The sequence below is a fragment of the Xenopus laevis genome, chromosome 9_10L, assembly GCF_017654675.1.
Source record: "Xenopus laevis strain J_2021 chromosome 9_10L, Xenopus_laevis_v10.1, whole genome shotgun sequence".
NCBI lineage: Eukaryota > Metazoa > Chordata > Amphibia > Anura > Pipidae > Xenopus > Xenopus laevis.
The window spans coordinates 56,555,878-56,581,198 of NC_054387.1; the positions used below are offsets into that span (position 1 = coordinate 56,555,878).

A 25,321-nucleotide genomic window follows, 5' to 3' on the forward strand; every position below is an offset into this window, starting at 1 on the left:
TTTTGAGTTATTTCGCTTTTTATTCAGCAGCTCTCCAATTTGCAATTTAAGCAACCTGGTTGCTAGGTTCCAAACTACCCTAGCAACCATGCATTGATATGAATAAGATACTGGAACATGAATAGGAGAGGGCCTGAATAGAAAGAGGAGTCATAAAATGTAGCAATAATGTATTTGTAGCCTTACAGAGCATTTGTTTTTAGATGGGGTCAGTGAACCCCATTTGAAAGCTGCAAATTCTCAGAAAAAAAAACAAAAAAACGCAAATTAAAAATAACTATACAAAATAAATAATGAAGACCAATTGCTTAGTAGTAACATACTACAAGTTAACATAAAGGTGAACCACCTGTATAAACTAGAAAGAAGCCAAACTTTCATGGATTACTGAGGGGAGCTGCCCGTTACATTACCTCATACTGACATATATAAATCAGAGATTGCGAGGAATGGTTACAAGAGCCGAATTATCGGTACAGGTATCTGGTCCTGCAGGCCAGGCATATCTCCCCCGTAGTTATAAACAGAGTGGCACCGGAATAGAAACAAACTATTGGTCAGAGCACCCTACGGACCGGTTTATTGGGAAGTAAGTCAATTTGCAATGAAGAAGCAACAAAATTGGATTTTAGAGTCAAAGTTCCTGTACCACCATGAGCCCCCCCCCTTCTGCCCACAATGGCAATATAAGTGCAGTGCAATGTCTGCAGCACAGAGTCAATCTTGAAGGTTCTCATACTCATTCCAAGTTCTTTATTAACTCTTATTGAGAGGGGCATGGCGATGGGGACCAGTTATAAACCAGGATTACCATTAAAGTCTTCTCTAAAACCTGGGGTCGTTTAACTTCAGGGTCAGTAACTGGGGGTATGCAGAGATTCTCACAGAAAATACAAACACAAAGAAGTAGTAAGGGATTCATGTCAAGCACATCTGTTCAACAATGAACATGGTATCCGACCAACCATGACAAATCTAAAATAAACATTACAGTACAGGACAGTACCAATCCAGCCAATCACAAGTCTTAAAGTTTGGCTGCCTCCAGTTGTCCATTTATACAATGGTTAATCTTTCTGGTCCAAGAGGGTCTGTTACTTCCCCTCAGCAGGGGTTGGCTCCTCCTTGCTGAGACCCCGGATAGACAGATCATAAACCACTTCTTCTATCTTCTTGACGTCGTACTTCAGCCCATCGTATCTCTTACGCAGTGAGTCGTTCTTTAAGTTGAGGAGTCGGAAGCCAAAATCCAACTCATTGATGAAGGAGGCAATGCGGAGGGGCCGGGAATAATCTCCTGCAATTACGCTGTTAACAGCCAATCTAGACTGGGGAAAGGGGAAAAATAAGCCCTTGTTACATAAGAGACAGGCAAGATAGCGGTTTTCAGGGTTTGCTGTATATATTTAGGAGGCGATGTTCTCTCTGTAGACATGACCAGAACCCCCCAGTGGATAATGAACCTGATTTGGGGAAAGGACAAAGGGTTCCTCCCCCATGGATACTCACCAACTCATTAGCAAGATTCAACACCCCTGATAGATAATCCTCAATATCCAAATGAAACCCTTTCTCCCGCACATACTCAACTGAAAATAAAGAGAAGTGTGTTACTCCCAGAGCCGTACCAGGGTACATATAAATGGGTAGACAGAGTACAAACGGATCAGCTGCACAACAGCCCCAGGATAACAACACGGTAAGAAACAAACAGGAAAAAAGGCAGTGCAAAACTCCCTGCTACTTAACTCAAGCAGGAGGTTCAGTGGAACAGCGTTGGTTCAGCCTGTTACGTTGTGCCGACATTATAAAGGTGCTTTCTGCTTAAAGGAACAGTAACACCAAAAAATGAACGTGTTTTAGGAATGACTAATGTACCGATGCCCTCCACTGGTAAACTGGTGTGTTTGCTATAGAAACACAACTATAGCTTATATTAAAAAAAGAGATTAGGCTGCTCCAAACTCACCCCCTGTGTGTTCTTCTTAGTGTAGCTCCACTTTAGCACTCCGGGTTCATTATAGTTTATATAAACAAGCTGCTGTGTATCAGTCATTCAAGCACAGGATACACAGTGGATTGCAGATAAGTTCTGAAGAACAGAGCTTATCTGTTGTGTATCCTGTCCCTTTTCCGCTTTGAATGGCTGCCTCCATGGCTACATAGCAGCTTGTTTATATAAACTATAGTAGTGTTTTTGAAGCAAATACACCAATTGTACCAGTTTAGGCAGCAGTACATTATATTTTCATTACTTTACTACACTTTAATTTTGTGGTGTTAATGTTCCTTTAAAGGAAGTAACTATTTACCTATAATCCATCAGCCCCCCCCCTTCCAAGTAAGGGAACAAGGACTGTACTGAAATAAGATCTGTCTGTGATAAGATCACTGATTTGCTGCAATAAGAGCTCTGTATTTATAATTAACGAGCCTCCCCTGTCATGCCATTGGGCATGTGGCGGAACAAGTCATAATTTACTGCTAAAATTGAGCATTACTATTGGCTCTGAGGATACAGTTTTTCTATGCCAAAGGAAGCCAAAATCCGATGCATCTAAACAGCAGAACTTACTTCCCAATATCTCGGCCACAGCTTCACGGGTTACAAGAGTCTCAGTCTCCAGGTAGACAAGGAAAGAAGCTAAAAACACCAATCGCTGCAGCACAAATCTCCACTGGTCATGGAACCTACAGGGACACAGAGAGGGAACTGGATGGATGAGCCCTCTAGCCTTAATTAGCCAGATCAGAGCATTACAAAATATAACTACACATATATGTGAAGTGCTGCCCATTGCCGACACTTACTTATAGTATTGCTCAGCTGGGAATTTGGTCTGCAGGGTGGCCAGCTGGTCTCTGACAGTGCTGTAGTGCTCTCGTGCTTTCAGGCATTTTGCGGGTACTGATAGGGGAAATAAAATAAAAGACTAAGCCAAGGTCCAAACCAAAACAATTCCTCCCACTAGAAACATAACGGCAAACACAGAACTATGAACTAAATGTTTCAGTTACGGTTATTTTGAGCCCTTAAATTGCTTTGCCATAACTTTGCTGGCATTTTATCTACCACCCCTACACAGAGACTATTCCACGTATCTATCTCAATCCCTTTCCTTCCCCAGGAGCAGCCATCTCCCACTACTGGAATCAGTTTCTCTGCTGAGCACAAAACATCTTATCTTATGGATCTTAAGGAAGGGATATTTACAGTGCAGCTATGGCCAATACTATGCATCATTTCAATAAGCCTGAATGCTCATTAGATTATGCTAATAGGAAATGCTGAGCTGGATGTGGCCCCAGCAACAACGCAAAAGGTGCCAGATTAATGAGACAGGACGGGGTCCATTAGGGATTAGCGCAAGAATTAAAGGTGAACTCACTGTCTTTGAATCCGGCTTCCTGATGAACACCCTGCAGCAAGATGAGAATCTCCCGCGCTGTTTGCTCCAAGCTCTGTACCACTTTTCTAATTTCCTGGTGAGAAAGAGATCAGCCAATTCCTGCGGCACACAAAGCACCTCCCCCAGTATCCCCTGCCTGGTACACCCCCCACCCCAAAGTATCCCCTGCCTGGTACACCCCCACCCCAAAGTATCCCCAGCCTGGTAAACACACGCCCCTTCCAGTATGCCCGGCCTGATGGACACACACAAAATACCTCCTGCCTGATACACTCCCCTCCCATGAGCACCAACATTACAACTTGCTCCCCTATAACCCCGTCCCATATTCTACCAGCAGTACCCCTTCCCCATGATTCCTCAGTCCAGGGCAGGAACAAGGAGTAGGCAGAATAGGCACGTGACTAGGGCACAAAGCTTGGGGGCCAGGCAAGTACCTCACATGCAGCCGACCCCTAGTTCTGTAATTGTTACCTCAGTAAAAAGTGGGTGCGCTGAGCTCTCTTAAGTCAAAGTGCTTAGCGCACGACTGCACTCGCTGCGCGCGGTTGCGCACTGCTGCGGCCGAGGTGGTCGGCGGGGTTGCCTACAGAGCCCGGCCGGCCCCAGTCTCCTCCCCTACAGGAAACCCAAAATCTCGATTTCTCCTCAAATATAAATAACCAGTGCATATTCTCGACCCCCAAAACTCGCACTCTCGGGGCTCTCCAGTTTCCTCACACAGGGTATATATCAATCCCATGACTCCATTCCCCCAACAAAACCTTCACCTTACGGCCCCCTCAGTCAGTCCTTTACCTCTCGCACATCCTGGTCCGCGCTCAGACCGCTCTGCAGCTCAACGAACATGTCAATCACAGACATCTTGCTCCTGCTTTCCGCCAGCGATTCCAGTAATTGTCGGAGATAGATCTTGGTTCTATAGACTCGCGGTTCTATACAACTGTCAGAGAATAATCAGCGCGCCGTGAAAAGAGCTAGCGCAAGCGCAATACATCACTTCCTTTGATACCATCGCAGTGAGCCGGAAATTACGTTATCTGCTCTCCCAGTACCATAAGAACTATAATAATACGGAACGCATTTTAGGACATCCTGCAGCGAAAAACCCGTCCTGCATGCGATGGCCTATGCCTTCTGCATATCTGCAATCACACCTCCGACCTCTAACCTCCCTTCCGAGCCGTCAGTCATACGAACTCCGCCCTTAGTCCTCCATCCTCCGACCTCAGCCTTCCGCCCTCAGTCCTCCAACCTCCCTGCTCAGCCCTCCACCTTCTTTCCTCAGCATTCCCCCCTCAGATCTCTCTTTTCAGACGACAGTCTTGCCCATAAGTTTCTAAAGTGGTGAGCGAGGGCGGAAGACTGAGGGCGAATGATGGAGGGCTGAGGGCGAATGATGGAGGGCTGAAGACTGAGGGTGAATGATGGAGGGCTGGACTGAGGGCAAATGATGGAGGGCGGAAGACTGAGGGCGAATGATGGAGGGCGAAAGACTGAGGGTGAATGATGGAGGGCCGAAGACTGAGGGTGAATGATGGAGGGCAGAAGACTGAGGGTGAATGATGGAGGGCTGAAGACTGAGGGTGAATGATGGAGGGCCGAAGACTGAGGGTGAATGATGGAGGGCAGAAGACTGAGGGTGAATGATGGAGGGCAGAAGACTGAGGGTGAATGATGGAGGGCTGAAGACTGAGGGCGAATGATGGAGGGCAGAAGACTGAGGGTGAATGATGGAGGGCCGAAGACTGAGGGTGAATGATGGAGGGCAGAAGACTGAGGGTGAATGATGGAGGGCTGAAGACTGAGGGTGAATGATGGAGGGCCGAAGACTGAGGGTGAATGATGGAGGGCAGAAGACTGAGGGTGAATGATGGAGGGCAGAAGACTGAGGGTGAATGATGGAGGGCAGAAGACTGAGGGTGAATGATGGAGGGCGAAAGACTGAGGGTGAATGATGGAGGGCCGAAGACTGAGGGTGAATGATGGAGGGCAGAAGACTGAGGGTGAATGATGGAGGGCTGAAGACTGAGGGTGAATGATGGAGGGCCGAAGACTGAGGGTGAATGATGGAGGGCAGAAGACTGAGGGTGAATGATGGAGGGCAGAAGACTGAGGGTGAATGATGGAGGGCTGAAGACTGAGGGCGAATGATGGAGGGCGGAAGACTGAGGGCGAATGATGGAGGAATGAAGACTGAGGGCGAATAATGGAAGGCTGAGGGCGGAGTTTGTATGACTGATGGCTCAGAAGGGAGGGTAGAGGACCGAGGTGTGATTGCAGATTTGGACGATGAATGACAGCAAAGGCAACCGATTCGCCATTCGGAAGGCATAGGACATCGCATGCAGGACAGGTATATTGCTGCAGAATGTACGGAACGCATTTTAGGACATCCTGCTGCGAAATACATCTCCTTCCTGCAATGTCGTCTGCCTTTTGAAATGGAGCATCGGTTGCTTTTATCGTCACTCATCGTCCAAACCTGCAATCACACCTCCGTCCTCTACCCTCCCTTCTCAGCCGTCAGTCATACGAACTCCGACCTCAGCCTTCTGCCCTCATCCCTACATCCTCTGCCCTCAGTCCTCTTCCTTTTAGTCCTCTTCCTTCTGCCCTCTTCCCTCCACCCTTGCTGCTCAGCACTCTCCCCTCAGATCTCTTTTCAGCCGACAGACTTATCCATCATTTTCTAAAGTGGTGAGCGAGGGCAGAAGGAAGAGGACTGAGGGCGGAAGGCATAGGAATGAGGGCGGAAGGCAGATGACTGAGGGAGGAGGATGGAGGGCTGAGGACAAAAGACTGAGGGTGGAAGGCTGAGAGGGAGTTCATATGACTGATGGCTGAGAAGGGAGGGTAGAGGACGGAGGTGTGATTGCAGATTTGGATGATGAGTGACGGTAAAAGCAACCGATGTGCCATTCCGAAGGCATAGGACATTGCAGGAATGAGATGTATTTTGCAGCAGGATGTCCTAAAATGCCTTCCTTAAGAATGTCGTAAAATGCGTTCCGTATAATAATACTAGTCACGTGCAGCTTATTTGCGTCTTCTCCATGTAGAGATAGTGAGAGGTGGGGGATAACGAGAAAGTTTACTGGGGAGAGAGACTGATTGACTGGACTTGGCGAGGGGAACCTCGTCAGTTTGCTATCGAGCTGCAGCCTGCAGGGGATAGTGACTGACTGTATTATGAATATCTGATGGTTGCATGGTGGACGTGGCTGCACTTTTTAACTCAAATCCTAACTGTGGCCCTGAAACAAAAATTGTCAATGCACATTAAAGGGGATGCCGGTCGGAATGCAGTAGTAGCCACTTCTCTATGTAGGGTTGCCACATTTTCTGGAAAAAAATACCGGCCTTCCTTTATATTTATCTTTTTTCCCTATTAATAACATTGGGAACAGCCTTAATTTTTACCAGCCAGGCCAGTAAAATACCTGCTAGGTGGCAACCCTATCTCTATGCCAGTGCAGCCCTCAATTGTCTCACTCAGCAGTATCACCCCAAGGAGGCACGTCCCTCCCAACCAGTCCCATTTTGAGTGGGACAGTGCCGTTTTTGACAGCTCAACCCGCAGTCCCGGATATGTACTATATCCCTAGTTTCTCTTTGGTCTGCTGCACTGAACTGCCAGAAAAAGATACAAAGTTACTTAATTGGCTCTTGACAGACAGCCCAGAATACATACTTAACATACTTTTGTAACGTTTTAGCTAAGATAAGAACTTACACAACTTAAAGGACAATTCACCTTCATTAGCCAAAATGTAATAACACATAAAAACCACAGAAATGTGTTCAAACTTTCATACCCTGCCAAATTTTGTAAAATGGACATGGTTATTAGGGGACGTGGTCACAAAAATGGGCTTGGTCAAAAATCTTTTTGTTTCTTTTTCTGCTTTCAAAATGTTGGGTGGTATGGACCGTACATGTGGAGTGTGGACCAATGTACCAACCTCTGTTTTGCATTGTATCACTCCAAATTGCAGTGCAGCAGTATAAAGTGTCTAAAGTTTATCGGAGCAGAAATCACATGACTGGGGACACCTGGGAAACTGACATGTCTAGCCCCATGTCAGATTTCAGCTTTAAATATAAAAAAAAGTGTTTCTCTTTTGAAAAACTGAGTTCGATGCGGGATTCTGCTAGAGGAGCACTATTAACTACTGAATTTTTGGGAAAAAACAAGTTTTCCCATGAATCCCTTTAAACTTTCCCCTGCCAGTCAATTTGGTGCTTCTGGTACTTTTATTGCAAGACCATTTTCAAACACGTTGTGCTTTTTCACTTGTTTCTTTCTTGGAAGAACTTTTAGTTTACCAAGAAAACTATATATTGACCTTTTTTCAAGGAATCATAAACTTTTAAAATATGCTGGCATTTTTGTGTAATGCTATTTCTGTACGAGATCATCTTCTAAAAACCTAATATTGTATATTTTATTATTTATATTTTACATATATCAGAAACATATTTTATGAATGAAAATATAACTGATTTGGAAAGTCCCAATACCAAATATGTATAGTTTTATAGAAATTTCATAGTTGGGTCAAAAAGAGCAACTTTAATAAATGGACAAATAGGGCATCTGCCCAGAGCCCACTGATTTGGGAGAGCATTTTTTTTCTTGCTCCCTTGCCCTACCTCCCATGCTGCTGCTGCTTTCTTCGCCCATTGTACGCGTGCACAAGTTTTGAAGCCAGCGCACACACCAAATTGTGGTGTGCACAAAGAATTTTGTATGAAAACACAAGATTATGCATTTGTTCTGACCTAGGCACACAAGTTTAAAATGTACGTACAAAATAATGTTTTGCTCACATAGCCAAGAAGGAATTAGAGGGAACAATGACCACAGTACCAAATGTTTTACAACACCACTCCAGAAATCTGTGTTCTTTAGATTTCAAGGCCAAAAATTCCACTATCAGTGGGTTTACCTCTGGAAACCATATCATTTGCCTCTAACTGCAAAGAACTGTTGTGGCAGTATCTGTATGCTTGTTGTTAGATGAAGTTCTGGCCAAAGAGTTTGGAGACAATAACTGGAACTTGAGCAGATAAGATGTTTCTTATTCATTGTGCAACTGCCATCATTAGTTACATCATCAATGGAGATACAGTAAATAAGCGAGAACCAGTAGCAGTCATGCATGACCGAGCCATAACTACCCAAACACCATGTTTAACAGATGAGATTAACTGTAATCTTGCCATCCTTTGTTTGGCTAGTGGTTTGCATTTTTAACTAGTGGTTTGCATTTTGCATTGTAGCATCTGTATTTCTGTTCATGAAATCTTCTGCAGATACTTGTCTCTGACAAAAACACACCTGCCTCCTGAAGAGTGTTTCTGAGATGTTGGACAGGCGTTTGAGGATTTTTCTTTACCATGGTGAGGATTCTTCTATCAGTAGTAGAGATCTTCCTTGGCCTACCAGTCCCTTTGAAATTACAGAGCTCACCCATGTTCATTCTTTCTAGACAATTACTTTTGGTAATCCTAAGGTTTGACCAATGCCTCTAATGGGTTTATTCTTGTTTTTCAGCCTCATAATACAGTAGCTTCCTTGACTTTCATTGCCACAGCTTTGATCCTCATGTTGAACAATGGCAACTGCAGTACTGACTCCCAATGGTAAAAGCAAACCCAGGTTTCATATCTCTGCACTAGTAAAGCAATGCAACACACCTACGTAATTACAAACACCTGTAAAGTTAATTGTCCAAAACATTATGGTTCCCTGAAATGAAGGGGGCTATGTATAAAAAGTGTTGTAACTTCTACAAGGTGAAATGAAAATGTATGCAAATAACTTTAAAGTCTGGAATGTGCACTTTAATGACATCTGAATTGTTTGATTTAAAAATTTTCGCCCAGGAGCAGAGGGGTAAATCAAAGAAATTTGTTTTGTCCCAAACATTATGGAGGGCACTGTGGTTATCTGGAAATGATGCAAATCCCCTCAGTAAGGGCAGAGACACACGTGAAGTTTCAGGGAGACTTAGTCGCCAGGCGATTAGGGTTGGGCGAATTTGACCCACGTCTAAACTTTTTTGACGCGCGAAGCCATACAAGTCTATGGGCATTATTTCCGCGACAAAACAAGGTGAAAAAATGTACCTATCCTACAGGCGACAAATCGCCTCTTCTTCAGATGACTAATCTCCCCGAACTGCTTTCCCAGCGGCTAGAATCTAAATCGCCAGTGGGATGGCACTCTGAGCGCCAAAGTTTCCTTGTGAGGCAAAATCTCCCCGAATCTTAACATGTAGACTCAGTAGACCAAGGAAGACCTCCACTGCTGATGACAGAAGAATCCTCACTATGGTAAAGAAAAATCCTCCAGATCATCTTTTAGCTAATTTTTCTCAGGAACTTTCTGCTGCTGTGACTCGTTACGCCATACCTCCCAACAGTGCAGTTTTCTGCAGGACAGTCCCGATTTTAACAGCTCAGCCCGCAGTCCTGGATTTCTTACTGAAATGTCCCGACTTTCTCTTTTATCTCGTACACTGAAAAACATACAAAGTTTCTGAAACTTAATTAAAATAAGAGGCTTTTTGGCAGAGAGCCCAGAACAGCTGCACTTGGATATGTTTGTAACAATTTAAGATAAGCAAAGAAACATTTGTAACTATTTAAGATAAGCAGATCTCTTGGGAGAACTAAGACGAGCCGTTTTAAAGGGCAATTCACTTTCATTAGCAAAACTGTTGCAGCACATAAAACCTTGCACTAAAAATAGAAATATGAAATATGAAATATGTTCAAACTTTCATACCCTGCCAAATTTTGTAAAATGGACTTGGTAATTAGGGGGTGTGATCATAAAATTGGCAGTGTCTAACACTTTTCGTTTTTCAAATTTAGGAGGTATCATGCCACTAGAACTAAAATTATTTATCAAGATGGCGATGTAGCTGTCAGGCCCAGACTGGCAATCTGTGGGTTCTGGCAAATGGCAGAGGGGCTGCTGTAACCTGTAAGATGCCACAGAAAGTGACTATTCAGTGGGCTGGTGGGGTCTGTTTGGGCCTCTGTGTACTAGGAATACCAGGGCCTATTGTGAATCCCAGTCCCCAGTCCTGGTAGAGCTGTCCCTGCACAGATGCCTCCCAAATGCAGCTGTCGCTGTACGTTTCCAGTCTATCAGAGGATTTGTGCAATTGAAGCCTTCCGCCGATAGGAGTCGCTGCGCAATTCTATACTACTATCCGCTGTGTACAATTTCCTCCTCCCGCCGGAAGGTGTCGCTGCACGTTGAGCTTCCACAAACCCCACTTATTCTCCTTTGCTGACATGCCGTGCCTACAACCTGAGGAGATGGCGGTGGAGTCTGGACCCAGTGAGTCGCTGCTGTCCCTGAACCCGAAGCTGCAGATGGATTTCCAGCAGAAAATGCATGAGATCAGGCGGAAACGCTCCTTCCTGGGCTGCTTTGGTTGGGCGGACGTGCGGCTTTCATAGTTTGCAGGGAGTTGTAGTTTTGTAGGGGTGGGGAGTTTGCAGGGAGTTGTATGTATGGCAGGTGGGGGGGGGGGTCAGTGTTGACAGTCCCTGGTTTATATTATACTGGTCCCGGCTGCTTTTAAACTACAACTCTCAGAATCCAGGGGTAGATCTGCCTTACTCTGATGCCTCTTGTGCTTTTCAGACAGGGAACAGCAAGGGATATGCACATGTGGAGTTCGAGTGTAATGAAGTGGCCAAAATTGTTGCAGATGAATAATTATCTGTTCTGTGAGCGGCTGCTAAAATGTAAATGCCCCCCCCCCCCAATTACATGACTGGGCCCTACTGCAGGATCACTTTCGGGCCCCCTTAAAGGGGTGGTTCACATTTAATTAAAGGGATTCTGTCATTTTTATGATGTATTTTTTATTTCTAAATGACCCTGTTTAGGGCAGAGACAGACACGAAGATTCGGGGAGATTAAGTCGCCCATTGACTAACTTGCCTCTTCTTCGGCGACTAATCTCCCTGAAAAGCCTTCCCACCAGCTAGAATCTAAATCACCAGCGGGATGGCACTCGGAGTGCTTTGTTTTATGAAGTCGCCTGAAGTTGCCTCGTGAGGCTACTTCGGAAAACAAAGCACTCCTAGTCCGATCCCGCTGGCGATTTATATTCTAGCTGGCGGGAAGGCTTTTCAGGCAGATTAGTCACCAGAAGAAGAGGCAATTCCAAATCTTCGTGTCTGTCTCTGCCCTTACACTGCAAATAATTCACTCTACAATATAAAATTTAATTCCTGAACCAGCAAGTGTGTGTTTTTTTTTTTTAGTTGTAATATTGGTGTATAGACAGCCATCTCAGGTCATTTTGCCTGGTCATGTGCTTTCAGAAACAGCCAGCACTTTAGGATGGAACTGCTATCTGGCAGGCTGTTGTTTCTCCTACTCAATGTAACTGCATGTGTTGCAGTGGAACCTGGATTTTACTATCATGTGCTGTTCTTAGATCTACCAGGCAGCTGTTATCTTGTGTTAGGGAGCTGTTATCTGGTTACCTTCCCATTGTTCTGTTGTTAGGCTGCTGGGAGGGAAAGGGAGGTGTTGATATCACTCCAACTTGCAGTACAGTAGTAAAGAGTGACTGAAGTTTATCAGTGCATAAGTCACATGACTGGGGGCAGTCTAGCCCCCTGTCAGATATCAAAATTAAATATAAAAAAATCAGTTGGATCTTTTGAGAAATTAATTTCAATGCAGAATTATGCTGGAGCAGCACTATTAAGTGATGCGTTTAACTTTTGGTATGTTATAGAATGTCTACTAAGCAACTTTTCAATTGGCCTTTATTTTTTATTTTATAGTTTTTGAAATATTTGCTTCTTTTCTTCTGACTCTTTCCAGCTTTCTTTCTAAAAAACATATTTCACTGGAAGGTTACAAATGTATTGTTAATACTTTTTATTACTCATCTTTCTATTCAGGCCTCTCTTTTATTCATATTCGCTAAAACATGAAAACCAATTGCAAATTGTCTCAGAATATCACTCATCGTAATAAAAGTTAATTTAAATGTGAACAGCCCCTTTAAAGGGAGTCTGTAGTGGTTGCATTGCCTTGGGCAGAAGCTCCAGAATAGAGCAACAGATGAGACTGAGTATATTTTGCCTTTAATGTGTGCAGGGGAACTTGTGCCCCCAGAGAAAGTCCACCCTCGGCTCTTTATTGGCTGCGCTACCAAGTTTCGTAAGCCAACAAAGCCAGCTGTAAAGAGGTACAACCAAAGACGCAATGAGGAGGCACGAAAAAGAGATGACACATCGAATGATCTCGAAGGAGAATACATTTAGGAAATGATTGGCAGAGAAAGGAATCAACTACGACTTCCCAGGATTTGTGAGTCTTTGGAGCTAGAGGCCAGGGCAAATTTTAGCAGTGCAGAAGGGCAAGAGAAATTCGCTATTACATTATGGTCTTGCTTTATGCCAGTGCTCATGTGACACTTGCTTTCTTTCACCTGTGGATCTGTTAGGCACCAATGTCACATGCCTGATTATTAGCCAATCAACAGGAGGCTCCAGGTGCCTCCAACTTCTTGTGCCACATTCATTTATCAGTAATATTCTATCTGGTTGGATGAAGTGAGTTTCCCATATGCACCAATCAGAAATGCAGATCAGACACAGAATTATTAAAAGACTATGGCCCTGTTTAGTTTTAGCCTTTTATGCCCCATTTCTATTTACTCTTCCTGTGCTGGACCCCAGACAGGCGGGGTAGTTGCTGGGCTGGGGTTACATACAGTGAATCTGTGAGTGTCTCGTTACAGGCAGCACAGAGAGAGAAGAGAAAAGAGCCGACATATGATGTCAACACCTCCGTGAGCAGTCGGGTAAGGAAAGTAATCCTCAAACCAAATGATCCCTGGAACCAGATCCTCCTCTCCTTTCACTTACTGTCATCTCTGGCCTGATTGTGCTTTATCTGCCTTACTACTCCCAGCTGCCACTTAGCTCCCAGCATCGTCAGCCAATAGCAAACATTTCTTTATTTATTGGACAATACGTCGTCATTAATGAAGCATGGCAGGAAATAAGTTCCTCTTCAGTAGTATTGTTTGATATTGTTAGGGCTGTTGGTGTATTAGTGCTCAGTAAGTGCCCAGTAAGACTGGGTTTTTGGATCTTGACAGTACATCTACTGTAACCAAAAAATGCCCTGTCTTTGGGGTGTATAAAGGATATACATTATTTGATAACTGAAACTTGTTTAGCCTAGAGCCAGACTGTGAAAATACCCTTAGTGGAGGATGCTGGGAGTTGTAGTGCAGCTCCATAGGTACTAGTTTCTAACAGACATTTTGCACATCTGCTCTGGCTCTGGGAGTGGCAGTAGTAGCCATCTATAGCTTGTGGCTTGACTGAAGATAAGAAATATCGTCAGTGCTGTTGCCCACAGTGACCAATCAGAACTTTGTTTTCAACATTACAGGTTATTGTTATCCCCTTTGTTATTAAATCAGCCCCTTGGGGTTGTGCCCTGCTGATCTTAGTGTGACAAGCATTTGGAAACAGGTGGTGGCAGCCTCAAACACTTCTATCTCTTTATCTTTGCACAGGACAATATTCTGTTCTTTTTTTCTGCCATCTCTCATCTGAGATAAATATCCATCTGCCACTACATTGTTATACTTACCCAAATGCCTGGTGCTCACTGTGGCCTCTAATTCCTAGGATCCCAACCCCGTCTGTACCTCGACTGTGCTGGAAAGGAGGAAATCTCTCCGCCTGGAGCAAATTGATGATCAGGAGGAGGATGAGGTTGTGCTAAAGTTGCCCCAGCAAGATGATGAGATTGTGCTCAAGTTTCTACAGAAAGTCTCATCAACTGCAAAGAGGCCGAAGATGTCCAAACCAGAGAAGAATAAAAAGATAAAGTAACAGAAATAACAAACTGTGTAAATTCCCCATCCCCTGCAATGACACGACACCCATGTGTCACATATGTGCACTGGTTCCTCACATCTGCCTTTCGCCCCTCCTACCAGTGGTGCCATTACCCAGTGGACTGAAATTCTTGGGGTTATTGGATTGCATTGCCTGGAGTATTTCCCCTTCTGCAACACAGTATATTGCCCACTATGAGAAGCATGAGAGCTTGGTAGTAAGGAGACTGTCCCTTGAGGCTCCCGCACAAACATTGAGGGCATCATTAGTGAGGAGTGTAAGTGCTTGTGCCGTTTTTTTTAATAAAGACTCTGTTTCACTTGTGCAGTCAAATTTACCAACTTTAAATACCTGTTTGCACACCGTGTGCCCTTGTCTGCTGCAGTTTACATTTAAAATGTGGTTTTGGGTCATTTTACTTAAAACTGGGAAAATGTATGTTCAGGTGTTTTGAGCAGCAACAACAAAGCTCCAGAAACACATGGAAATGTCCTGTATGAATATAGTCAATGATGAATAATCTGTCCGCTTTCACAGTGGCCTAAAATGATTGCGAACTTTAAAAATGGTCCCTGTATTGCAGCACATTTCTCTATATTTTGAAAAATATAATGCACTGGCACATTCTTGGTTTTTATACAATGTTTCCTTTGAAATTCCAATATTTAAAATGTAAATCCAAGCTCCTGCAACAATGTAGCAGAATGCAACTAATCAATGGACCCCATCCACTGGCTCCTGCTACATTGTTTCCAGGGAGGGACAGAGCCAAAAACTGCTTTCAGTAGCAATGTCCACCACAAATTATAAACTGAAGGCCACAGAAGAACTCCCCTAGCCAGTCTTGCTCCTTTGTGTGGCACTAAAGGATCCTGTCAGTAATGGGTAAGTCTCCCTGTAGCTCTGTGCATGTGACATGCAAGAGTTTTCTCAGAAAGCGGTGACAAAGCACATGGATGAAGGATCTGCTCCACTATAACCCACATCTGACCAGTGGGCGATACCACAAAAAGCAGGCAAGATGGCAAATCCGTAACTGTAGAACACCATGATCTCCTTGGCCTGGAAGGGGTGACCATTTACTTTTTAAAGGTGTGGATTTTTTTTTTTAGTCCTAAGGGAGCAACTCTCACTATGCTGCTGTGTCAGTTTGTCCAGCCATAATTACATCACACTTATAAATGAGACCCTCAATCTCCTACCAATAGAAGTGGCCTTTTGTGTAGCACTTCTTCACCAGCAACTGGCGGGCCTAATTCAGCCTGTCCTGGGCTTCCTTTATAAGAAGCTTTTGGCGGCTATTTGTGGATAATAAGCTATATAGCTCTAAGCAGTGTCAGTCATTGATTGATATACAATATATATATATATATACAGTAAATGAACCACTGGCCTCTGATGTTTTGTATGGTTTTTACACAATCTGCTTTCCTGTTTTGGCTCTTTCTTAACTGTAGCTAAAAATGCTGTGTGGTTGTCATTCACTGAACCCAGCAACCAGAAGATGATTGAATGGCTTCATTTTGTATAGCTCATTTTTTTTCAGGGTTCCAACATTCATCTGCCATTTTGATTTCATAACTGTTTCCTGGTTGCCATGGTAAGCCCTAGCAACTCCATAATCCTCCAAATTCCAAGTGTTGAGTGATGTTAAGCTAAAACAACAAAAAAACTTAGTGAAAGATTAAAATTAATGACCATTTGAAAGTTCTTAGACCTGTGTGCCGTGTACACCATACTAAATCTTAATTTCAAGTGAAACATCCCCTTTAAATCAAGACACAAGGCTGCTGAAGTCTCTTTATACAGGAACCCCATACAAACAATAGAATAAGAACCGCCCGGCAGGTTAAGAATCTGCAGATATAACCAAATACTTTATTTTAGTACAAAAGCAAATAAATGACATATTAATAGTTAGTCTGGTTCTGACACCTTCCCACAAGTGGTATCTTGGACATAACCACTAGAGGTCACTAAAATTAAAGGAATTCTGTCATGATTTTTATGGTTTACTTTTTATTTCTAAATTACACTGTTTACATTGCAAATAATTCACTCTGCCATTTAAAATGTTATTCTTGAACCAACAAAGCTGTAATATTGGTTTTGAGGCAGCCATCTTAGTGCATTGTGCTTGATTCTGAGCTTTGTAGAGGAGCCAGCACTTCAGGATGGAACTGCTTTGGGACAGGTATTGTTTCTCCCCTTCCCATTGTATTATACTACGATCCTAGGTTGAGTTTGCATTGCTAAAAGCTTTGGTGCTATTCTCATGTCTACAACAAGAAAAAAATCTGTTTGTTCTTTTAAAAAAATGGATTTCAGTGCAGAATATTGCTGGAGAAGCACTATTAACTGATGCTTTTTGAAAAAACACATTTTCCAGTGATAGTATCCTTTTAAAGAGGAACTGTACCTGTGCAGTTGATTACTAAATCCACTTTTTTTCCCCCAGGGTTATTGAATATAAATGGTTTATCAGTACTCATTCTGGGCCAAGCATTGCTTCCTCTGCTGCAAATAACATTCATTCTGATTGGGCCAGCAACAGGACATTGTAAAAAACTGACTTGTGATCGAACATTTTGCATTTACTGACCCATGCTCCCTTAGGGCCTTTACACACGGGCGTTTCACCCTGCATTCCCCTGCACTTAATTTTCTTGTGTTCTACTGCAGAGGAACCAGGATGAAATGCATTCTATTTCTTATTGGGCAGTATTGATACAGGTGCATCCAAGAGCCAAACTCAGGTGGAATGCAACATGATTCTAGGGGATAATTTCTTTCTACTTATTTAAGTAGATTTTATATTTACTGTGTGTAATCTTTAGTTTATATTTACTGTGTGTAAGCGCTATGGCAGAGACAGTCAGTGGTTGGCAGCAGATATGGGAGTTACAGTCTAACAACAATAAAAGGATGGTAGGTAAGATAGTGATATCTTTTCTAATGACACCCTGGTGTGTGAGGGCCCTTGCGAGGCAATCCCACCCTGGGATCTCAGCAGAATGAATTTGGTCTGGCAGAAAATTTCATCTGACCCAAAAGTACAACACACCTCTTTTCCATTGGAGTTCTTTGGGTCTGTCAACAGTCCCAGTGAGCAGCATTACAGTATACAGCAGAACCCCCATTTTACATTTTTCAGGAGACCAGAATAAATTGTTGTAAAATCTGGGAAAATATGAAATCTAATAATTGTATCTATTGGTGAGACCACAGAAAAATAATGTAAATTTGAGGTTTCACTGTACACCTTTTCACCAGGGGTCACCAAATAATTTCATTTTATCTAAAGGGCTATTGGTTTGTCAGACTGCACCACATGACTATGAAAGACTTTATCGTTTTAAAGATTTAATCATAAAACAGGTTTTAGAGTTAACACGCTTAATGTACAGATTTATGAAGCTAACAAAATTCCCTTATCCACATACAGTTTCTGGTTTGCACATGGCACCCGAGGCTTTAGTTTCTACTGGCTGGTAGCTGCTCCGTACATTGCATGTATAGACATAAATGTTGCACGTCAGTGGATGGGTTAATGCCCTTGGGAAGGTGGGTGCTACCAAGTTACTCTGAAACGTCGGGGGAATTGGTAATACATACAGGTTACAGAGTTACAATGAGAGCAGCATCAGAAAGCCAATAGCGTGTGGTTTACACTGAACCCATAACCCCTACGTTAGTGCCTGCCATATATTGGGGGCTCTATGTTATTATGGAGCAGATCTGGACTGGGACTCCAAATAGGCCCTGGCATTCCAAGTACACTTAGGCCCAAACAGCCCCCACCAGCCCACTTTTATAGTCATTTTCTATTAGGGATGCACTTAATGCAGGATTCGGTTCAGGATTCAGCCTTTTTCAGAAGTATTCGAATTCGGCTCACTCCTTCTGCCCGTTCGAGCCGTATCCGAATTTGCATATGCAAATTACGGTGGGGAGGGAATCGCGTGACTTTTTGTCAAAAAACAAGGAAGTAAAAAATGTTTTCCCCTTGCCACCCCTAATTTGCATATGGTTTGGTTCGGTATTTGGCCGAATCTTTCATGAAGGATTCGGGGGTTCGGCTGAATCCAAAATAGTGGATTCAGTGCATCCCTACTTTCTATGGCATCTTACTGCAGCCCCTCTGGCATTTGTCAGAACCCACAGATTGCCAGTCCAAGCCTGTTATTTTGCAGTGCTGGTGGTGCTTTACCGGCCTGGCCTGTAAAAATGATGGTTGATCCCAATGTTATTAATAAGGGAAAAAGATAAGTATATAGAAAGGCCGGTATTTTTTTCCAGAAAAGGTTGCAACTCTAGGTGCAAGTGCTGCTAAAGCAATCAATGGAGGTGATTTTGTGCATTTTTACTTCACTTTCGCGAGCACCCAGAATACACAGGCACTATAATTCCCAGAATTGTTCCACGTGCCATTGTCCTAACTGGTTACTTACTCTTGCTAATGGCCCAGGCTGTGTCTATACATCCCTCTGCAGTAGGGTTGCCACCTTTTCTGGAAAAAAATACTGGCCTTCCTATATATTTATCTTTTTTCCCTATTAATACAGTATCATTGGGATCAACCATCATTTTTACCGGCCAGGCCGGTAAAATACCGGCCAGGTGGCAATCCTACTCCCCAGTAGGGTTGCTAGTCCGAGCCTGTTATGTTGCAGTGCTGGTGGTGCAAGTAGGGTTGCCACCTGGCTGGTATTGTAGCACCCTGACCTGTAAAAATGATGGTAGATCCCAATGTTATTAATAGGGAAAATACTGATAAATATATAGGAAGGCTGGAATTTTTTTCCAGAAAAGGTGGCAACCCTACTCCCCAGGGTTGGATTGGTGTAGTAAAAGCATCAGAGGATCCCTAGTGGCCCCCAGTTTAAAGCAGTTCCCATCAGCTGACACTTATTTGCTTTGTGGGGCCTTAAGAAGCTATACCATTCAGAACTATGTGTATCTAACTGGTGTGAGAGTGGGCCCAGGGTGCCAGATTCTCCATTGGACCCTGAGACCCAGTCCAAAGCAGTCCAGTCCAGCTCCTGTTTGCAGTGGAACCAATAGACTGATGAGGGGGCTCTGATGCACACCAAGATATAACACGGGTACACAGTTGTGTTACTAAAATAATAATGGGATATGTAGATTTAGCTGCCAAACATGCATTTAAAATATAAGCAGGCTCTTGTTGCCCTTATCAAACATGGCCGAAGCAAAGAATTCCGCCTCTGCCAATATGGCCTCAGTTTCCCAGGTGACCGCCCTCTCCTGCCGGCACAGCTCTCTATGGTGGGGGTTGGCGAGTTTGCGCAGTGGTGCTTCTTTTGAGCAGAAAGAGCAGCCGGGGCGGGGAGTCGGAGCCAGACGGGAGAAACAGGAGCGATGCACCGGGGCCTGGAGCGGCGGAACAGCCGGCAGCCTTAGTGTAAGAAGCGGCATTACCGGTACCCACACGGCACAGCTTTCCCCAGGTACCCAGGGCGTATCTGATAGGCCCTCCTTTTGTACTGCGGCCTCCCCCCGGGCCTCGAGTAGTGACAGGCAGAGCAAGGTGCCCCCTCCCCCTGGTGCTGCATCTGTCAGCCCGCTGCCCCTATTAGCCTATATATGGCTGCCTTCTGTACTAGCTGGCTCTATCACTACTGTCTGCCCCACTGCCTTCTATACTATGCCCATTATCTGCCCCACTGGGGTATCTGTTAACTTCACTACCAGTATGTGCTTATTATCTGCGCTACTGGGGCTGTATGGCTCTTATCCCCCTTTATTAACCCCAATTGGGGGTTCATAGATATTTCTTCCATTGTGTTAACTAAATAATATACAGGAGCTTCCCCACTGGGGGTGTTTGCCTTTTTGGAAGGTTCTGTGGGAATCGGTGGGATGGCTAAATGGGCACACCCTGTGGGTTATCCGCATCTTCCCTAATACCCTGGGGGTATTGTGTTATTCCCTATACTGCCTGGGTTATTTATTTGTACCTGTCCCACCAAGGGAAGTGTATTACCACATCATTAAGGGTGTTCGGTGTACATTTAACCTGCTCAGAGGCATCTGTGTTTTTTGCATCGTTTGGGCAGTGGGTGGGTGATTGGGGGTGTTGGGTGTCTGGTAATGTCGTACTTGTACTAACCCCCAGTGCGGGTGAGGTGGGTTTATTATGGTGCCTCACAGGGTAAGTTGCATTATACATGTATCTCGATACATGTATTCATTTGTTGTTGTATCAATGTGTGTGTCACACACTCACTACTATCCTGTGCCACTTGCTCTGTGTGTTTATTATTATTATTATTATAATTATAATTATTGCCCCAGCGAGGGCTGTACATGCGCTGATACCCGCAGCTCTGTATGTGTCAGTAACTGCCTCACAGGCACGTGTGTATTTTCTACATTGGTGTGTGTTCAGTTGTGCATTACCTGCAACAACATGGGGCGTGTGAAGCAATTCCTGCACTGCTGTGCTGCACCAACACCCAGGGTGAGTAGAATTGCATGAACTGCATTGCTGGGGGGCAGCTACATCTGTATTGAGGCCTAGGGGTACACGTGTGCAGTCACTGCACCACTTGTGTCAGAAACATTTCATTACATGTGCGTATTGTGCTTTTTAGTTTTACGGGTGCTGTTCTGTTGCACATTAGTGTCTCCCCCCTGCAGCACTGGGTGCTTGTACATTGCTGTTTGAATGATACAAGGCTGCAGCCTTACTGAGGTGTGTAACATTGGTTAGTGGCTTATTCTGTTAATGGTTCTGAACATCGGCACTGGGGTGCTCCTTCCTGACGCCTGGCTGTATATGATTAGAACTTGCTGACAGATTCTGTAAGTGCCAGCCCATTCCTAATAATTCATAATGTTCATTTTATTGGGCTACATTCTCCCTGCCCCATCCTTCCATGCTGCGGTCATGCTCCATGTAGCCCTTTTAAATATTGACATCAATTATTTATCCATTTATGTGTAGCGACATTAGGACAACTCCCTCCCTATCAGAGTGCTTAGAAATGCTTAACCCTTTCAGTATTTTTCCTAGTTAAAAAGGAAACATGGAAGAAAAACTGCCCTGTGTCTTATGTACAACCCCATTGGTAATGCTGAATCCAGATGGGAATTGAGCTGAGGTTTAAAGTTTTGCGCTTCTCTCATGTCACCCTCCTCAAGTCCCTGGGGGGGGGGGGGTTGGGGGGCTACACTATCATTTAAACTTGCGATTTTGCTTCCAGAGGTTCCTGCAAGGCATTGTACACCACATTTAACAGGAATTATTCAGGAGCATCCAACCTGCTGTACAGAGAGTGACAGAGGGTAATGGAATTTAGGGATTGGCAAACCTCAGGGTTTTCTCCTTATAATAATAGAGTGTAATATCCCATAGCGCAGTCTTGCTGCTGTCTGCCTGCGCTTGTATTGATTGGTCGGGCTGATGTCATACACTTGGCTTCTGGCTGCTGTCTTTAGAACTGGGAGAGTGCCCAGACGTGTCCGCTTCCTCCTCATCTAGATATCAGAGATCTTCTAGAACTATGTGCAGTTTTGGGGCCCAGGTCATTTATCTAGTTTTTTGTGGGGAGTCCCCATCATTATCCCATTCTGGTTTCAGTGTCTGGGTTTGTTTGCTGCTCTGTAACAGGATCCATTGGGGGTGAATTTACTTAAGGTGGCCACACATGGAGAGATCCGCTCGTTTGGCGATGTCGCCAAACGAGCGGATCTCCCTCCGAAATGCCCACCTTGAGGTGGGCGATATCGGGCTGATCCGATCGTGGACCCTAGGGCCCAACGATCGGATCCTAACGATGCCTAACGGGCGGTCGAATCGCGGGACCGCATCAACGAATAGATGCGGCCGCGATCCGACGGTATTTTTTGTCCCATCCGATCGAGATCTGGCCGACTTTCGGCCAGATCTCGATCGGTGAAGCCCGTCGGGGGGGCCCCATACATGGGCCAATAAGCTGCCGACACGGACTGTCGGCAGCTTTTATCGGCCCGTGTATGGTCACCTTTAGATGGGACTGTGGATGTGGGATAGCAGGTATAGTAGGGAGAGATGGTGCCTATATTAGCAATGGGAATAATAGTTTCTGGGAAGGGACTGTGGCTGTGGGATAGCAGGTATAGTAGGAAGAGATGATGTAGTAGCAATGGGAATAATAGTTTCTGTTAAGGGGCTGTGGCATAGCAGGTATAGTAGGGAGAGATGGTGCCTATAGTAGCAGTGGGGATAATAGCACATTTGAAAGGGACTGTGGCTTTGGGATAGCAGGTATAGTAGGAAGAAGTGATGCAGATAGTAGCTCTGGTAAGGGCCTGCGGCTGTGGATAGCAGGTATAGTAGGGAGTGATGGTGCCTATAGTAGCAGTGGAATAATAGTCTATGGGAAGGGACTGTGGCTGTGGGATAGCAGGTATAGTGGGGAGAGATGGTGCCTATAATAGAAGTTGGGATAATAGTTTCTGGGAAGGGACTGTGGCTGTGGGATATCAGGTATAGTAGGGAGAGATGGTGCCTATAGTAACAGTGGGGATAATAGTCTCTTGGAAGGAACTGTGGCTGTGGCATATCAGGTATAGTAGGGAGAGATGGTGCCTATAGTAGCGGTGGGATAATATTCTCTGGGAAGGGACTGTGACTATGGGATAACAGGTATAGTATAGAGAGATGGTGCTTATAGTAGCAGTTGGATAATAGTCTCTATAACTGGACTGTGACTATGGGATAACGGGTATAGAAGAGAGAGATGATGATTATAATAGAAGTGGGGATAATAGTTTCTGAGAAGGGACTGTGGGATAGGCAGAGTAGAGCAAGATGCAGCTATTTAATTTGTTGCTCTGATCAGCCACCAACAGCTGATGGCACAAAGCTGACAGTTGCAGTGACACCATGGCTGCAGGGCTCTCGATTGGACAGTTCTACTTTTTTAAATAACAATGCCCCACAATGCTTAGCTGTGAGACTAAGCTCCACTATGAGGACTGATAGGGTTCTTTACAGCCTTTGTCATAGCTGAAAGTGAAAGGAGCCTGTCATTATATATGAAGCATAAGGGGAGTTGTTTGCAGCTTCCCAGCACAATAGCCTCTCCACACGAGAACATTCCTGCTTTGCAGCTGATCATACAGTGCAGAGTTGTTAACCGGAGGCATCAGTGTGGGGCAGACTCTTAACCTTCTGTGACCCTAAGATGCTTTCAGTCCCCGCTATTTACTAATGGACAAGAGGATTCTATAATTATTGGCCTGTTGTCTTGTTGCACTTTCACCCTGTGCTCCCCCCAGGCTCCACCACTTCCTCTCTCTCTCACACTGGGAAATTAATTTTAACTTAAGTTTTTACTTTGTCAGACGATCTGACTTTGTTGCTGTGTGTGGGGGCATGAGGTTAAGATGATGGGCAGGTGCTGGAAACGTGTTGCCTGTAGTGAATCCAATAGTGAATCTCTGTAATATTTCATAGAGCAGCCCCAAGTCCAAGTTTATTTCTTATTATCTTGTAACGAGCACCAATATATATCTTGTAGCACTGTAAAGCGAGTATCCATCAGTCCCTGCTCCAGTAGGGCTAACAATGTTAGGACCCTATCAAATTCCCATCAGCCCCTGCCCCACTTAGGTTGAGTGCACATGAGGTGCAAACTCGGCTTCACTCCACCAGCTATTTCCCTGCAGGCAGAGAGAATCCCATGCACTCCCATCTGCTCAGCTGTTCTTCTGCCCTGACAGGCACAACATCAACCTGCTTGCAGACACGCTGAGTGGATATCCCTGCTAAATGCATAGTTTTGTGTTTCTAAATTTATATCCGCTCAGTACAGAGGAAGCATGTTGGCTTCTTCTTGTCACTCTTCCTGGACTTTTTATCTCCCAAAATGCTTTTACCTTATTAATGTGCTGGAGAATTCTGGCAGTTGTAGTCCAGTAGCATTAACCTCCAAAGGTAAAGAAGCAGGGGTACTTACCCGGCCATAGGAAATATGTGCAGGATTACTTACCCACTATTATGGTTGTCAGGCTTACACACAATTCTTAAATTTATCCCCAGGGCCACACAGATTGTTCAAGTGCCCAACAGAACAGAATAACGTCTGGTTGCCTGCTGTGTGTAACAAGGCAGGGGCCAACTCTTTCATTATACCCCATGTGCTAGTGACCAGGGCTGTGGAGTTGGTACATAAATCCTTCAATAAAGTCCAGATAGGGGAATGGGTAGAGGCTCTGGCCTAGCCACTCGCCAGTGAAATAGTCTAAAATAAATGGAAAGCCAATACCTTGTCTGCTACACACGGGTGAATCCCAAACTTTATTCCATGGTGCTCACAACACTTCAATGTTCAAACGTTTCGGGACCGCATGGCCCTTCCTCAGTGACGAGGTCCAGTACAATGGTGTTTTATTTGATATGTAACCTGTATAAACACACAGCTTTCCCAGTGCATGCTAGCAGTATATTATATGCTACAGTAATTACTTTTAAACGCTTACATTTTTTGTTGTTACTCTTCCTTTAATATACTCTTGTATCTTCCATGTGGCTTGAAAGAAGTTAAAGGACAAGGAAAGTCTTATAAAGAGAGAACCTCCATTAAGAGGCATACCTTCAGTGTTGCCATCAGTACTATTAACTCGCCTCTGTATCAAGTCCTTTTCCCACTTCATCTCCGCAAAGTACAAAAAACTGCTGACTTTAATAAAAAAAAAAAACCCCAAAAACACCCATGATTCTCCTCTCCTTAACTAAGACCAAGACTCTTGAGTTTGCATAGTGTAAGAATAGACACGGAACGCTCCCATACACGGACTCCGCAAAGCCCTCCCTTTAGTGTGCGTGCACCAATAGCAACTGACTACAACCTTGCTATGGTGATTCATAAACGAACCAGGGCAATTAAACTCGCAGATCGTCCAGAACTGAACACTTTCTCCTCCTCTGAGCCCACCTGTGCTGAAGGTTGTGTGCTAAAGCTTACAACAGCGTTAGAAGTTGGGTTAGG

The 25,321-nt window shown here is 44.4% G+C and overlaps 3 protein-coding genes and 1 pseudogene across 22 annotated transcripts in view; 2 read left to right on the top strand and 2 right to left on the bottom strand.

Moving 5' to 3' along the window:
• Positions 1–738: 738 nt before the first annotated feature.
• On the bottom strand, positions 739–4,508 carry tsn.L (translin L homeolog). Of its 2 annotated transcripts, none has more exons than XM_018234100.2 (6): positions 4,209–4,508; positions 3,390–3,483; positions 2,812–2,908; positions 2,576–2,691; positions 1,510–1,589; positions 739–1,323 (listed from the first exon to the last, which is right to left on the bottom strand). In XM_018234100.2, exons 1-6 carry the CDS (start codon positions 4,272–4,274, stop codon positions 1,312–1,314), a joined length of 465 nt encoding a protein of 154 aa, XP_018089589.1. In that variant the 5' UTR covers positions 4,275–4,508; the 3' UTR covers positions 739–1,311.
• Positions 4,509–4,694: 186 nt separating this feature from the next.
• LOC121397961 (splicing factor 3A subunit 2-like) lies at positions 4,695–10,726 on the bottom strand. The gene is made up of 2 exons (XM_041576277.1): positions 10,651–10,726; positions 4,695–5,578 (listed from the first exon to the last, which is right to left on the bottom strand). The coding sequence occupies exons 1-2, from the start codon at positions 10,724–10,726 to the stop codon at positions 4,695–4,697; spliced, it is 960 nt and encodes a 319-aa protein (XP_041432211.1).
• A 1,645-nt stretch (positions 10,727–12,371) lies between these two features.
• LOC108701253 lies at positions 12,372–14,640 on the top strand (annotated as a pseudogene).
• A 4,953-nt stretch (positions 14,641–19,593) lies between these two features.
• Positions 19,594–25,321, top strand: part of clasp1.L (cytoplasmic linker associated protein 1 L homeolog) — a 98,139-nt gene continuing 92,411 nt past the window's right edge. For 11 of the 19 annotated variants that reach the window (XM_041575690.1, XM_041575693.1, XM_041575702.1 and 8 more), the window contains exon 1: positions 19,615–19,792. The gene's annotated coding sequence lies outside the window, so the exon portion shown is untranslated. 19 annotated transcript variants of the gene reach the window in all.

Bases quoted from the DNA above. Each gene is read 5' to 3' on its own strand.
- tsn.L (XM_018234100.2), bottom strand. From the start codon at position 4,274: ATGTCTGTGATTGACATGTTCGTTGAGCTGCAGAGCGGTCTGAGCGCG. The intron at 2,909-3,389 runs GTGAGTTCACCT...TTCCCCTATCAG, and splicing joins GGAAGCCGGATTCAAAGACA to TACCCGCAAAATGCCTGAAA. The intron at 2,692-2,811 runs GTAAGTGTCGGC...GTGTCCCTGTAG, and splicing joins CCAGCTGAGCAATACTATAA to GTTCCATGACCAGTGGAGAT.
- LOC121397961 (XM_041576277.1), bottom strand. From the start codon at position 10,726: ATGTCAGCAAAGGAGAATAAGTGGGGTTTGTGGAAGCTCAACGTGCAG. The intron at 5,579-10,650 runs GTACACAGCGGA...ATTCGCCCTCAG, and splicing joins TCCGGCGGGAGGAGGAAATT to TCTTCCGCCCTCCATCATTC.